This window comes from Macaca thibetana, chromosome 8 (genome assembly GCF_024542745.1).
Source record: "Macaca thibetana thibetana isolate TM-01 chromosome 8, ASM2454274v1, whole genome shotgun sequence".
Taxonomy (NCBI): Eukaryota; Metazoa; Chordata; class Mammalia; order Primates; family Cercopithecidae; genus Macaca; species Macaca thibetana.
Genome location: NC_065585.1, coordinates 14,107,175 through 14,123,781, shown reverse-complemented (window position 1 = coordinate 14,123,781; position 16,607 = coordinate 14,107,175). Strand labels below are relative to the sequence as shown.

At 38.2% G+C, this 16,607-nt stretch overlaps 1 protein-coding gene across 2 annotated transcripts in view; it reads right to left on the bottom strand.

Annotated features, from left to right (window-relative positions):
• The window catches only part of ADCY8 (adenylate cyclase 8), a 261,339-nt gene that overhangs the window by 200,290 nt on the left and 44,442 nt on the right, over positions 1 to 16,607 (bottom strand). For both annotated transcript variants that reach the window (XM_050801571.1, XM_050801572.1), the window contains exon 2: positions 10,657 to 10,806. In XM_050801571.1, coding sequence (XP_050657528.1) covers positions 10,657 to 10,806 — 150 coding nt within the window. The remainder of the gene's footprint in view (positions 1 to 10,656; positions 10,807 to 16,607) is intronic.

The window sequence follows — 16,607 nt, the reverse complement described above, 5'->3', positions numbered from 1 at the left end:
AGAGCCAGTCTCTGTTACTTCCATCCAGGCAACGTTTAAGGAGGGTAGAGAGGTAAGACATGGGTCTGATTTCATTCTAAAGGCAACAGGAAGTTGTATTAGTATCCCAAGCTGGCATTAAAAAATTACCACAAAACGTGGTGGTTTAAAACAATAGAAATGTATTCTCCTACAGTTTTGGAGGTCAGAAGTCTGAAAGGAAGGTGTTGTCAGGGTTGGTTTTTCTTCCGGGGCCCTGATGGAGAAACTGTCCCATGTCACTCTCCTGGCTTCTGGTGGCTACCAGCGGTCCTTGCAGATGCCTCGCTCCAACCTGTGCCTCTGTCTTCACAAGGTGCTCTTTTGTGCACTTCCTGCGTCTGCCTCTGGGATTCTTTGTGTTCTCTTCTTATAAGGATACCAGTCATATTGAATTAAGGCCCACCCTAATCAAGTGTGATTTCATCTTGAATCAATCTGTAAAGAGCCTATTTCCCAGTAAGATCACATTCTGAGGTTTGGGGGAACATGCATTTTAGGGGGACACTATTCAACCCAGTATAGAAGTCATAGAGATGACCTAACTAGATCTAGTTTTTAGAAGGATCACTCTGGCTGCAGCCTGGAGAATGAATTTCAGGGAATGAAAGGGTTGTTACAGTGATCTAGGAGAGAAACGGAGAAGGAAGTAGGGTTAGAAACATTGGAAAAAATATGAAAGATGGATGAGAAAGAGAATTAACTGCTCATAATTATTACTGAATGTCAGGGAAAATGGAGAGGATGGGTAGTGTGAGCTTGAAGAGTTGGTGGACAAGTGGTGCTGTTTGTTCACTAAGGGAATACTGCAAGGGCAATGTTTTGGGAAGGAAAGATCAATACTTGTTGAGCAAATGAAGGATGAAATAATGGTTTTGCCCTATGCCAGGTTTCCTTTCACGTTGACGGCATAGTTCTAAGCCTCTGTCTCAACTTTCTAGATTCCAACGGCTGATCAAGAGTAGTATCAATGCTTTTAAAAGATCAACTTGGAATTTTGGACTTCTCATAAATAATTTACAGAATAGCACTGCATCACAGTGGCCTCCCTACACTGCTTAAGTGATTCACTAGCCTATCTACTGTGAAAGGCTGTCAACAGTATACACTAAATGCTCATAGCTAGCTGGTTCTTTCAAGTCTACCCCCCACGTCTGCTACTTGTGTCCTATCTTTACTAAGAGGCAGTAATGTTTGTTTCCAAATCTGTTTATGATAAGCAAGCTTTTGTTTCTATGAAAAATGAGTTGAATACTATACTATACTCAAAATTTTCATTCTAAAAACGTTGCTTTCAAATGAGCTGTGGGCAAGACATTTGCAAAAGATTAGAAGAAAAAAAATTCTAGGACGATTTCACACCAAGATAGCTGAGATAGTGCCTTTAAATTATTTTACCTCTTTTATAGCCAATCCATTTTGGGTGTAACTCATGCAAAATAGTAAATGTAGAATTCTGGTCAACTGACCCTTACTCCAGTCTCACTAAAATAAGCTATTTTAGGCATGGATTATTTTAAAAATACTTATTTTATTTTTCTCCTACTCTATTTTACTACCACTCTTGAAAAGTGCCTTCAACTGTATCAAGGCAACAGAGCATGTCTTCTCTTCAGCATTTTATAGTAAGGCTATATTAGGTTTCCAATTTCAATTTCTTTAGTCAAAATTATCTGCACAGACTTTCAAGATAAAAAGCCCCCACAGAGTTCTTCAGCGGCTCCTCCATCTTCTCCAGGCTAGATCAAAGGTGTTGAGGCCTCTGATGGTGATTGATTTCTGCTTTCTGGATGGCCTCTGTATGCAAATTATAATTGCACATGAGCATAGGGTCATGAACTGTCTTTGAATCAGGGGTAGCATTAACAATCTGTATTGCTTATGGATGCCAAATTTGAAGTAGAACACAAATAACAAGAAGAAAAACTGTTGTTACTAGAATCAGAATACCTTTTCCTTTGAAACTTAGGATATGGCCCAGGTGATCCAACAGTTCAAGGATCAGCCATGACCCCCAGCTCTCAACTATTGAGGCCCCACTATGTCAGCCAATGGGTCAGATGCTTTGTATATATTGCTTGATTTTCTTACAACTAGCTTGAGATGTAGGGTTTATTATCTTCGACAGATGTTGAATCTAAGGTTGGTGTAAACACAGTCACCCAGATATAGACTTAGAGCTCTGAATCAAATACAGGTTTGTTTTTCTTCAAAGCCTTCCCTTCTTCCATCATGCCAGAAAACGCAAATAATGTGCTAGGAAAATTGCAAAGAACCAGGCAGCCAGATGGAATGCAAGAGCTGGTGTCCCACCCACATCGGGTAAACACAGTTCTTCGAGTGAAGTCAGTTGTTACAGGGAGATCAGAGGCCATTAACACTGGTACTGTGCTTGCCACTCAAAACCTTCCTGGTGATTGGAGGGAACTATGGTGCTAACCCTGATATAAAACAGCATGTGAAAAACCCATGTTAATGAAAAATGTCTCAGTGCCAAAAAGAAAGAAATAACTTACAACAGGAAACATTAGAGGAGGCTTCATAAGGGAGGGGGGGGGATCTGAGCATCAGATTGGGGCGTTGGTGAGATTTTCACAGAAATAGCCCTAACATTTGTAGAGTTCTTTACAGCTGAAATAACACTTTTTCAGGCATTATGTTATTTGTCTCTCAAAACACTCCTGTGGGTTAGGGCGGGAATTATCATTTCTAATTGAGAGATGAGGAAACTCACATACAAAATGGTTTGACAACTTGCTCAGAGTCACACTAGCAAGTTAGAAATAGAAATGGGACAAGCATCTAGGTCAATACTGTCCAGTAGAAATACAACGTGAACCACATATACAATTTAAAAATTCCCAATTTAAAAATTCTATAAAAAATTAGCCAGAAACAGTTGAAAATCATTTTAATTGTATATTCTACTTAACCAAATATATTCAAAATATCATTTCAATGTATAATGAACATTCAATTGGTTTGTAAAAAGTCATTAATGAGATATTTTGCATTTCTTCTTTTTTTGGATTGTCTTTAAAATCTGGTGTGTATTTTCCATGCACAGCATGTCTCATTTTAAGACAGGCACATTGCAGGTGCTAAATATACACACAGGGCTAGTGGCTGCCATACTGGACAGAGTAGAGATTTTCTGACTTCTAGCCCAGTGTCTTTGTGCTCTGCTGAACTGCCTCACAAATATATACAGAGTGGGAGTGGAACATCTCATCCTAATGGAGCAACAGTGGCATGTCATTCAGGTTCCTGGCAGGACATAGCTGGTACCTCAAAAGGGATAATGAAAGAGAGTTATTGAAAAATTAAGGTACTCAACAATGAATGGTAAAGCACCCCAAGGTTAGGAAGGGCTGGCAGCTACAAACACCCTTGGAATCTGGAAAATCCTTCACTTTAAGCGAGGGCTGCCTGTTAGGAACTGTGGCTTTTGGTGGATAAATGCAGTCACTGTAAATCTACAATCCAGCAGGGTAGGATATGGGAAGATAAATGCATTGACGTCTCTGTCCTCCCACACTCTAGTTCACGTCCAGTACCTCCCACTGGCTGAACCCAACCAGAAGCCAGAGGATAATGAGTCTGTTGATGAGATCCATAAAGGCCACACTCCAGGGGCAAAGAAAATGGCAGAGAAGCAGAGAGGGATGGAGACAGATAGGGAACGACCAGCAAGAAATCCCAGTCATAGACATGCAGGGCATCTTTGCTGGGCTGTGTGAGGTGTTGGGGTACAAAGTGGGAGGTAGCAAGTGAAATGATTGGAATGTCACGCTGGAGCCAGGTGGTGAATGGGCTGTGAGGCACAGTAAATGAAATTGGGTGGGTTCTATGGGCAGTAGCAATCCTGGGGCTTTCTTGCATTTAGTGTGAGGTCTTATATAATCCAAATTGGGCACTAAGAAGATGATCCTGACAGGTGTAATACTCTGTGCTGGGGTTTTGAGATGTGAGTTAGTCATACACCTCCCTTCTCAAATGAACCAAGTGAGAAATAGATACGGAAAACAGACAGGAATCGACTAAATCAAATCATTCAATCAAAGCAGCCACTTTATTATTGGCAAACGAATGGGAGACTTGGCTGCAAAGGAAGCAGACGTGAGCTTCCTATTTTTTATTTCTGCTCTATAGCCACAGTTGCCCAGCCAGAGGCAGAGTAGCTGGCTACTGTGGGCTCACTGCATCAGTGGAATCCCTGCAGGGAGGACAGCAGCCTGAATGTCTGGGCTTCCTATAAGGGGGAAAGGGACAGCAGCCTGCATAGGTGGCCTCTCTGTGGGGAGGAGAGGAGCCTGCATGGGTGGCCTCTCTGTGGGGAAGAGAGGAGCCTGCATGGGTGGGCTCCCTGTGAAGAGGATGAGAACTTGCATGGGTGGGCTCCCTGTGGGGGACAGAGGAGATGGCATGAGTGGGCTCTCTGTAGGGAGGACAGGAGCCTGCATGAGTGGGCTCCCTGTGGGGAGGAGAGGAGACTGCATGAGTGGGCTCCCTGTGGGGAGGAGAGGAGACTGCTTGAGTGGGCTCCCTGTGGGGTAGACTGCCTGTGGGGAGGAATCAAATTCTTATCCCACAGAAAGGTCTGGAGAATGTATGTACAATGACTTCTAACATATGAATCCTGCTCTCTGGAGAAAAGAAACCAGTGGATTCCTCCCTCACCATCTCAACGTCAGATAGAGAGGGACAAGAATAGGTGAAAGAAAGCAGTGGCTTTGGCTTCATGCCCCGCAGAGCTCAGTAAGTTTGTTTAGTTTATTGTTTTAATTTCATAGATTATAAGGAAAATGGAGAAAAGGGAAATAGATTTATTTTTCAAGAAGAATGTTAAGGTGAGTGACTACAGGTGGCTAGATTAGTATACACTGGTTAGAAACTGGTTAACACCAATTAGAAAGCTATTTTGTGAGAGGACTTAAACCAGGCAGTACTAGTAAAGGAAATATAGAAAAAATGTGTGCATAAATGGTGAAGATAGCACCCACAGGGATAGAGACCACGGTTGATGTGAATGGATCAGGTACAAGGGTGTATCACAGAGAAAGAGGAGTACTTTTTCAGGGGGTGGGAGGATCATGAACAGGCTGAGCTGATGATATGTGTGAGACATGCTGAGGAGGCTATCGAGCTGGTGCTGGTGGTGGGCATCTGGAGCTCAGAAAAGAATGCTGATGTGGGAGCAATCAGGAAGTGATGATTAAAGCCATGATATAGCACCTAAAGAGAACTAAGAGATGAACAAAAAAGAAGGGGTCAAGGAGAGGCCCTTGAAGGATGCCTACATTTAAGGGTTTAGAGGAGGAAGAGGGATATGTGAAGGAAACAGGAATCTGAGACTGGAAAGAAAATCAAGCACCCCATAGTAAAATTAAGAGAGGAGAGTGCTTCAAGGAAAGGGTGTTGGGGGGTGACTCAGCAATACCAAGTGCTGTAAAAATCAAGGATATGAGGAGGCAAAAATAAGCCAACGGTATAGCAGAATATATAAAGAGATTAATTCCATACAGAAATGCATGAATGAAACTCTCATGGAGGTGACATTTGAGCTGAGTTTTGAAGGATGGATAAGGTACAGGGATGAAAGGAAGGTTACACTAGGTAGGGAAAAACATGTAAACAAAGGCATGAGTGTAGAGGGTAAGGAGAATGTGTAGGAAACTGAATATTTCAGTATAAACTAAAGAATAATGAATATGAAAGATGTTGATAACATATAAGGCTGAACATGATGGGTGGTCAGTGGGTGGCTTTGAATGTAAGGAATGAAGAATAACAGAAAATGACTTGGAAGTAAGAGGTTTTTGGAGTATAATGAGAAGACCTATCTAGTTGGAGCAGAAAGAATAAAGATGCTAAGGTTCTACCACTTTTAGGTCAACTTTGATTCTCTGAATGAATTAACAGTGACAACGCTCTACTGTACTGGTCAATATTATTTTTAACTTTAAAAAGTCCCCAGGATGTTAAAAGGCACCAAAATGAATCAAATGAATCAACTCAGAACTCAGTAGGAAACCCAGCTTTCTCAATCTACTGTCCGAACAACCAGTTTACACCAATATTGTCTAACAAAGATATTTAAGTTTAACAGAATTGCTTTAATACAGCTAAAACATCTGCTGCATTTAAAAATAATCTTCCTGCTGCTGCAACATATGGTATCATCAGAAACTTTATTCCAGTGCCCCCAGAGCTTCTGAGACACCTTGAAATGCCATGATTACCATAACGAGGTTTATACAATTCTCCAAGCTGAAAGAAAAACAATTAATTCATTTTAATATTTAAAATAAATATGGGCCACTTACATCATCTGGGAGAAGAAGCAGGATTGTGAGAACTATAATAATTAGAATCTAACTCCCTAAAGAAAGATGCTTCAAGATGTAGCTTCCAGATGGAAAATTCCCCTAACAAGTCGGCTTAAGATGCAAGCTCAGCCTGTCTCAGTCTCTCCTGAATTGGCTCTTCCCACTAAGATTTTAAATGAAGGGCACAACGGGCACAGGTATCTTTATTTTTACACAAAGGAGTTATTATAATATTCATGTAGGTAGAAGTGAAGCTAGGAGCAAAAGTTTGAATTCAATATAACTAGTTAAATAAATATTACTCAGAAGATCCTACATTTCAGCCACTACGCTAGATAAAAACCAGAGAATCCATTGAATTATATAGAGTAGCTGCCTTTAACTAGTCTTTAGAGGTTGTGGAGAGAGAGAAGCACAGATTAGTATATGTCATAAAGTGGGACACATTCTTTAATAGACTTAACAATCATGGCATGTGGCGAGTACAAGAAAACCATCTCAACTCTACCTGGGAGACAAAAGCAAGCCTCGTGGAGAAAGGAATGCTGAGGCAGAAGAGTAGAGACACATTAGGAGGGAGGTGCATTTCCCAGAACTATTAATACATGGCACAGGGTGGTGAAATAGCAGTTTGGGGAAAGAGACATGCAATGATTGAGATCCATGTGGCATGCTGTAATAGAGATCTGACAAAGAATTTCTTCACTTTGGTGTACACAGCACTTTGAATAATGCCTGGTGCATAGTTAACACTCAGGAAATATATAGCTGTTATTGAATGGAAAGCAGTAAGGTTCCACTTAACAGGTTCACAATTTGCTTCAGGATGTCAGAGAAGACCTCGTGTCCGGCATTGCTGTCCTTTACTAGGTCATACGTATCTTGTCATCGGTATATTTGCTAATTTCTTTCCTTCCTCTCTTCTAAGAATTAAAGTCATACTCATCCTCCAGGTCCAATTCAGAGTAAAGACTGAGTCTTATTTGGCTGTCTCTCTACAGCATGAATGGGTGAATAGATAGAAGAATAAATGAATGAATGAGTGATCATGGGAATTCTCATAAATCCTTCCAACAAACTACTTCCTCTCTTCCTTCAAGATTTTTGCATGTGTTTTTTGCTCTTTATGGTGTACTCTTTACTGCCTCTCCACTGAGCTGAGTCCTATTCACATGTCAGCTCAGGTAAAATTATTTTTCTAGGTTAGTTTTGACTCATACACTATTGACATACGTGTCCGTGTAGCCATTAATCTTCTACACCAGGTAAACTCTTTAAGGCCAGAAACTGATTGCTGGTCAGCATTATATTCCCAATGCTCAGCAGGGCTCCTGACACATAATAGACCCTCCATAAAGAAATTAATTCACAGTTGAACAAATTAAATGATTAATTTTTTTGTATCCTACCATGAGATAAAAATCATGAATGCATGAAAAATCTCACAAAACATGGTCATTTCTATTGAATATAACCTATTTGATTCTCAATTTATAATTGCAAAATATTACCATCAATCTTATTTAGGATCATTATCCAAGGAAAAGGTATCTGCTGTCACTTAGGTTCTTACAGCATCTCCTTCACAGGGTATAGAATTTTTAACAGTTATGTCATTGTAATTAGTTCTGATAAGAGGTAGATGAGAATTCATTTGTCAATGACACATGATATTTTAAAAGACATGGATGGGACCTAATGATGATTCTGGTTGCTATGCACTTAAGGAGAGCCATCATCCTGATTTACCTCCATATAAATAACCCTAAGTTATTACAACTGAGCCAAGTCAATCCATAATAAATTCTCACATGAGTCCTCTTGGGACTGAACTATGTTGACTGATTCATATAAATCATTACACACAATAATGCTAATAGGAACTCTTCACTGACTTGCAAGGGCATCTCACACAAAGTAATTCTAACCATTAAGGAGACTTTTCAGGAAGGATGTTATTATTCCCATGGCATTGATGGGGAAACTAAGACTCAGAGTTTGCTCAAGCTCACTAAAATAGTAACTAAGCAAAAATTACTAATCCAGGGCAATCTCATTTGAAAGTCTATGTTTTCTCTGCCAGACTACACTGCCCATCTATTACTGAGGAAGTTCTCAAGGATAATGGAAACCTGAAGCAGGGATCAAATGCCAGTGGAAAGTAACTTTAGCACTGATGCTGTAGAGTCAGCTATCTCAGACAATACCCTTGAGTAAATAAAAGGTGGTCAACATGCCACAAATATCATAGTTGTGAATATAGGACTAAAAGAAGCCTACACAATATTTTACTCCATCCTAGGAACAAAGCACCTTCCACAAAAGATAGTCTTTTCTTGTATTTTATCCAAGAAATCAATGAAACTGACTTATCTGTTTGTATTGCTTTCTACATAGTATCTCATTTGAGGCAAATGTAATGCAGAAGAGAAAGATATTGGCCCATGTATAAAAAAGGAACCTATGGTGAAGAGTTTAATAGCTTAGGTGGTCCAACTAGGAAGTAATAAAAGCCATGACCCAAACTCTAGTGGTCTTTCACTACATTCTAGTTGTCGCTTTCTCTTACCTCTGTATATTATTATTTTCTTCCTCCTTCTGCCAACTCAAAAAAAATAAATAAATAAAGATTAGAGGGAATGGTGGATGATTCCTCCACAATTTTAGATTAATAGATCACAGTGATTCCAAGACACCCAACTTGAAGGATGGGAAAAGAAGCAAAAAGTCTTATGGAGATGGTAAGGCAATAACTTTTAGTGTCTCCAATATATCATAAACACGAAATAAGAGGCAGCCCAGACAACTCACCCACAATTTCAGCTCTCGTTGTGACAAAGCATTAAGAACAGCTGAATACATTATTAATATGGCAGCATTCTCTGAACCGGCACAGATCCCATGGAAAGAGTGACATGCCAGTCTGGCAACTGATCTGTTTTGCACAGGAACATAATACAATAGTCCTGGGAGATACTCATGTTTATTGTACAGGGCGTTTTCTTTCTTAAAGTTATTTTTCTTAATTATTCCAAGGGTTATTCAGAGAAATTACTATGAGGTTCCAGAATTATTTTAGGCAATAACTTCGAAATTCCTTATTCTAAATTTTGTAAAGTCAAAGTAAGATCTGAAAACTCAGGAGTTTCCTCTGCCCCAGGAGACAGCAGATGGCAGTGGGAGTTGAGTCCTGGCAGGTGTACCCTACCTGTCTGTCTCATCCATTATCACCCAGACCTGGCTTCACTCACTTCAAAGATCCCTGACTCCCTGGTGATTTGATGCAAATTAATCATGAAGTAAGTGTTGAGTCTTTCTCTGCTACTTTCTTTATGATTTTTGCAAACTATTATTGCCTAAAGTCTTAAATAAGAAATGTGCTGTATTATAAATAATAAGACATAACTTTAAGAAAAAGGTCTTAGTTTAAAAAAGGTCTCGTATTATAAAAATAATATATCTACAAGCATAAAATTTCCAAGAACATATATACTTGGGATGCTATAAATTGATGCTAAAACCAATTTTCAACACATTCCTGATATTCCTCTTGGAAAATTGTTTTCAGAACCAAAGGTATACATGGATTTAAAATATATAAATAGCTTTAATAGGGACAAATCTTTATTCTTTGAAAGTAAATTTGATTTTGGAGAAATATATTATTTGAGGCCAAAACTACTTTTAAGTTCCTATAACATCCGCCCAATCAGGATGTCCAAAAAATTATTTTATCTTAACCTCTCCAAATTGGAACATATTATTGCCCCCTGCAATCCAACTTCTTTTCCTACTGTATCCCTTATTCTGATGTTGGCATCATGTCCACAGGATTTTTGTGTGTGTATATCCCTTCTAAAAATCAGGTTGTGGTTTTAGAGACTAGGCATGTGTAAGATTCTTCTACGCGCTTACTCTAATTTGAATTGGTAGACAGTAAACATTTTTATCTGAAATAACACATTTACAGTTTAAAAGAAAGAGGGTCAAAGACAGGCATGCTGATGGTTTTGAGGCATCATGACCTTGTTCACAAACACAGATGTCAGTGAAAGGTGTCAGGAAATAAATCTGTGACTGTAATCACTTTATTTCTTATAGGGAACGATGAATTGAGTGTGGATAGAATAAGACCAACCCATTTTGACCTGTAAGTCTAACACAACTATTTCCAACTCTGGAATCCTGTGACATAAACTTTAAGAGAACACTTGCAAGTCAGGACGTGTTTGGGAGCAAAACAGGAGCTCCGTATAAGTTAGAGACTGGCTAGGTGATAACTAAAACACACAGCCTTGTCAGTTGGTACCTGTCTTTGGTTCTCTGTCTCCAGGCGCAGCCTGGCCTCCACACACCTCCGAGTCTCCAGGAAAGCTTGGCGCTGGGCCCGGTCTGACAGGTAACTGATGAAGATTCCAGCTGTGTTCATACACATGAATAACACTGCCTGGGCCACAACCTAAAACAAACACAGTCTGGTCAGGTGCTTAAAACAAAAGCTATTTACAAGCAACAATAAAATACACAAATAAATACGAATTTCCACGGTAAATCCTAATGTAGTAATCCACATGTTTAATCGTATGTTTGTAGAACTATGCCCTTCATTCAGCTCTTGAGACAAATGTCATCTCTTCAGAGAGGGCTTCTTTCACCACTTTCTCCAATTTAGGCTTCTTTCTCCCCAGGTTTAGACTGGAGTCTTCATGGGAAACCTGCTGTGAAAAAGAGAGAATCTGGTTGACTTCTTTACTCCACCTTCTCTCTCTCCCCTTCACCAGCAAAAGCTTCTGGCTTTTAAGGGTTTCGAGAATCTGGTGGGAATAAAAAGAAGAGACTAATAAGAAACAGGAAAGGAATCCATTGAATACCTTTGACTTCGAATACATTGACTACTATATTTAGACTCTGGTGTTCTCAGATCTTCTTGGATAGAATCCAAGTCTTGTTTCTAACTCAAGAAAAGAAACGTGTTTATCTATTGCTTTTCATCTCCACTTCCATTATTCTATTTCTAGGCATTAAGATATGTTTCCTGGACTCTTAAATTGGGCCTCCCACTTTTTCATTTGCCCCCTTTCTAACTACTCTTCAGTCAAGAAAAGCAGACATTTTTGAAGAGGGGTCAGCACATGGAAGAAATGAACAACATACTATGAATTTCTTTATTTTTATGGCTTTAGCCTGAGACCAGGTCATAGCTCATGCGGTGTGTGGTAGCTATAACTCCAATAGAAAACGCAGGTAGCTTAAAGAGCAAAGAACAGAGTTCTAGACCACTGTAGCTTCCAGAAAGTGGGAGAAGAATTCCAAAAAGTAAATAACTCGGTGAAAGAAAACCTAAAATTGTTTTATAACCTCTTAACTGAACCACATATGCATAGGGAAGACAGTAAGCAATTGAGCTAAGGATAAAAATAACTGAACTGATATTTGAACTGCAGTCCAAAAGACAAAGACTTTCTTTTGATTTCAGTCAAGTTAATTACCTGCTAAAGTGAAACAGAACAAAACAAAAATCACTCTTTCCAGGGGAATGTAAGATAATTCAGTCTTAACCACAGAGCATTCACAATGCCCAGAACATAGCACAGAATTATGTGACATAAAAATGAACATTAAAATATGACTCAATCTCAAGAGAAAAGATAGTTAACAGACATCTATTCTAATCTGACCCAGATGTTGGAATCAGCAGGCCGAGATTATAATAGTTCTTACAACTTTGCTCAGTGACATTCTAGCAATGAATGAAATTCACTGAAAGTAAATATTTTAGCAGTGAATGAAAAGAAATAGGAAAAGAAATAGAAACCTTAAAAAAAGAAAATTTCAGAAATGAAAAACAAAATATCTGAACCAACTGGATATTAACAGCAGAACATAGATGATGGGTCAGTAAATTTGGAAATATGCCAATAGAATATAACCATTTTGAAAAAAATTATTAATAAATAAATATTTAATAATATATAAATAAATAAAAATATATTTTATATACTTTTGTTTTGAGATGGAGTCTCACTCCACCACCCAGGCTGGAGTGCAGTAGTGTGATATCAGTTCACTGCAAACTGCACCTCTTGGGTTCAAGTGATTCTCCTGCCTCAGCCTCCTGAGTAGCTAGGATTACAGGCACCCACCACCACGCCCAGCTAATTTTTGTATTTTTAGTAGAGATGAGATTTCACCATGTTGGCCAGGCTGGCAGGTCTCAAACTCCTGACCTCAAATGATCTATCCACCTTGACCTCCCAAAGTGCTTGGATTACAGGAGTGAGCAACTGTGCCTGGCTTTTATATTTATATATATATTTATATATATTATATATATATATTTTATATTTTATATATATATATATATAGAGAGAGAGAGAGAGAGAGAGGAGAGAGAGAGAGAGAGAGAGAGAGAGAGAGAGAGAGAGAGAGACAGGCTCTCACTCTGTCACCCAGTAGCAGTAGCATGATCTTGGCTCACTGCAACCTCTGTCTCCCAGATTCAAGTAATTCTCCTGCCTCAGCCTCCCGAGTAGCTGGGATTACAGGTGTGCACCACCATGTGTGGCTAATTTTTGTATTTTTAGTAGAGATGAGGTTTTCCTGTGTTGGTCAGGCTGGTCTTGATGTCCTGACCTCAGGTGATCTGCCTGCCTGGGCCTCCCAAAGTGCTGGGATTACATGTGTGAGCCACCACGGTCAGCCGAAAAAAATTTTTTTAATGATTTATGAAAAGGTTTTATTAGTTTGTGTGACAACACTGAAAGGCCTAACATACATATAATTGGATTCTCAGAAGGAAAGGAAAGAGAGAGTGGGGCTAATTTGTTTAAAGAAATAATGCAATTCTTATAAATTTTATAAAGATACATATTTACAAGTTCAATAATCTCAGCAAACCCTACATAGGATAAATGTGAACAAAACTACCCTCCTTGCTGGGCACATCATAATCAAAATGCTTAAAAACCAAGGAAAATCTTGAAAACAGTCAGATAAAAATGTTACATATAGGGGACATATTCTTCAGTTATGATAAAGATTTTCAGATTAGATAAGAAGAAATATTATATGTCCTATTTGTAACATATAGTCCTAAAATACATTGATATAAAAACTGGGAAGTCAAAACAAAGCTGGCTTTGTTGTATAAACACCAGACTAAAGATAATTTTTTGAAAAGGGCATTACTAGAGATAAGTAGGGTCACTACACAATAATAAAGGGTTTAATAAATCAGAAATACATAAAAATTCTGAACATGGACACATTTAATAGCACAACCTCAAAATATATGCTGCAAAATAGGATAAAAGTCTATGTAATTATTTATAAATCTATCGTCATAGCGGTCTCTTTTAACACAATTTTCAGCAGTTTATATATCAAACAGATTAAAAAGTCAGCAAAGAGAGATAATTTGGAAAGCTCATATGATTAACAACCTTGAAATGAAACATTGATATGGTTTGGCTGTGCCCCTACCAAAATCTCATCTTGAATTGTAGCTCCCATAATTCTCAGGTGTAGTGGGAGGGATCCAGTGGGATAAAATTAAATCATGGAGATGGTTCCCCCATAGTGTTCTCGTGGTAGTGAATAAGCCTTAAGATATCTGATGGTTTTATAAGAGGATTTTCTTCTTTCGCCTGGCTTTCATTCTCTCTTGCCTGCTACCATGCCTTTCTCCTTCTGCCATGATTGTGAGGCCTCCCCAGCCATGTGGAACTGTGAGTCCATTAAACCTCTTTTTCTTTATGAATTACCCAGTCTCGGGTATGTCTTTATCAACAGCATGAAAACGGACTAATACAAACATACCATTCAATAATTAGATAGTAGAAATTCTTTTAAGACACGTATTGAAAATTTGTAAGATATCATCTTAGGATAGGACCTGAAGTTAGCCTCAGCAAATTTTGAGGTTTCATCTCCTGTTACAGTGTCTCAAAGAATCATTTCAGGATCTTGATCCTACTTGTTTAAAATGCCCACTGAAAGCTCTGCTCCTGTCTGCAGCTGATTTGGGCACATGGATTTTGGTACCCATCAGGTAGAGTTTGACCAACTTTCATGATTCAGTCAGAATTGTGTAAGCTGAACTAAGTAGGATGTCAATGATTTAGCTGTTGTTTCTGCCATTAATAGTTGGTCCTCTTCCATTAGGACATGGATACAATTAACTTTTTCTTCACAGATTGATGTGGATTGTCTGTCCTGTGGGCTTTACATCTTTAACATCATCTCATCCTTTCTTAAAATGAGTGATCCATTTGTAAACGGCTGATTTCTCTGGGGCATTCTTTCTATGAACTTTTGTAAAGCACCAGTGATTTCACCATTCTTCCACCAAAGCTTCCCCATCAATTTGATGTTTGTCCTTACTTCAATTTTAGCAGAATTCATGTTGCTCTGATAGGGGTTCTTTTGTAACTGATATCTTACCCTTTTTAGTATCTCAAGGTGAATCCTGTTCAGACATATTGTAACATTTCTATAAGTTTATCTCGGTGCAGAAAGTTTTGAAATCCATATTATCTTACCATAAATCCATCATTTGAATCCAGTTAAATAAACAACTGTGAGCAATCACTGGTCCTGTGGAGTCAGGTGGGCATGAATGTTTTAAAAATCCCTCAGATTGTTTAGTTTGACTTCAGTTGTTTTTAAATTTTATGTCATTGGAATCATATTTTTTACTACACAGTATTTTCTTTATTCATTTTGATGCATACATTGATAGTTCCTTTATTTTTACTGCCAAATAGTATTTAATACACCACAAAATATTTATCTGTTCCACTACTCATGGACATTCTGATTATTTCCACTCCCATTCTCTTATGCTGCTCTGAACATTTTGGGCATGTTCCTGGGGCACACGTGCAAAGGCAACTCTGGGGTGTGGAGTGGGAATACTTCGTGCTAACCTGATGGATACAGAATGGTCTCCCATTATGATTTTGATATCAGTTTCCCAGATTACTAACATTTTACGCTGCCTAGGTTGTGGGGGAAATAGTCACTCTCATACCTAGTTGGTGAATGTGTGAATTTGGCAATATCTACAAAAATGGACAATATTTATATTCATGAGTTCAGTAACCCTAATTATGTAGACTTACTTCATAAATATGACCACCCATGTGCAAAGATCAAAGGATATAATAACATCACTTACAATAATAAATAATTAGAAATAACTTAAATGGCCCTAAACAGAGGATTGGTCACATTATAAATCCATCCATTTGAAAAGTGGGTGTGGGAGAAGGAAAGAATTCACATCTACCATCATTTTTAAATGCACAGACACATTCGATAAGTTATTGGGTAATTCTGGGGACAGAAACTGAAGCCTGGGTTTATAAACTCTACCTTTCTGGTTTTTGTATATGTGCATGTAGGGTACCTATTATAATAAAATATATTGTTAAAACAGCAAAATGAAAACTCCCCATCATGACAATAAGGATCGTTTGATTCCTTCAAGGCCATTTTGTACTTTTCCTCACTTTCTCATTTTCCTCTAACCAATCTGATTTCTGTTATTTTCTGTTCCTTCATTAGGTTTTTACCAATTCTGGGACATTCAAATGTTGTCCTCTTCCTCGAACACTACTCTGCATACCTCTTGCCTTGCCGATTCCTCTTATCCTTCTGTTCTTGGCTTTATTATAGTTTTCTCAGATAGACACTCCCTGATCACTATATCAAAGTAGGATTTCCCTGCTATACTTTATTGCTGCACCATGTGAATTTATCACGAATTGTAATTATATATGTATTTGCTTGCTTGGTTAGTTGATGCCTATCTGCCACCCTGGATTGTGAGTTCTAATAATATAGAGATGATGTTTGTTTTAGCCATTAATGGACAACTAGTATCCAGCACAGTAAATAAATGCTCAGCATAGTGTCAATTAATTGTTCAGCACTTAATAAGTTCTAGATATTTGCTAAATAAATCAGTGAATAGCTTTCCTATGTACCAGTACTCATCATTTATAAAATATACCAGAACAATGATCTTACAATAGCATTGGTAAGATAAAACACCAAAACTATTCTCAAACAATACTAACAAATGCATGAGAGCTAGAAAAGAAAAAAAAACTACATGACTTTACAAAAGATAAAGAAGAGAGGTATTTCTGTGAAAAATGCTAACTATTATTAACTATGTTAATAGTTATAATATGTAACTATATATATACATGACTCAAGATGATTTACAGCTTTAATATTATTACAATCAAAACC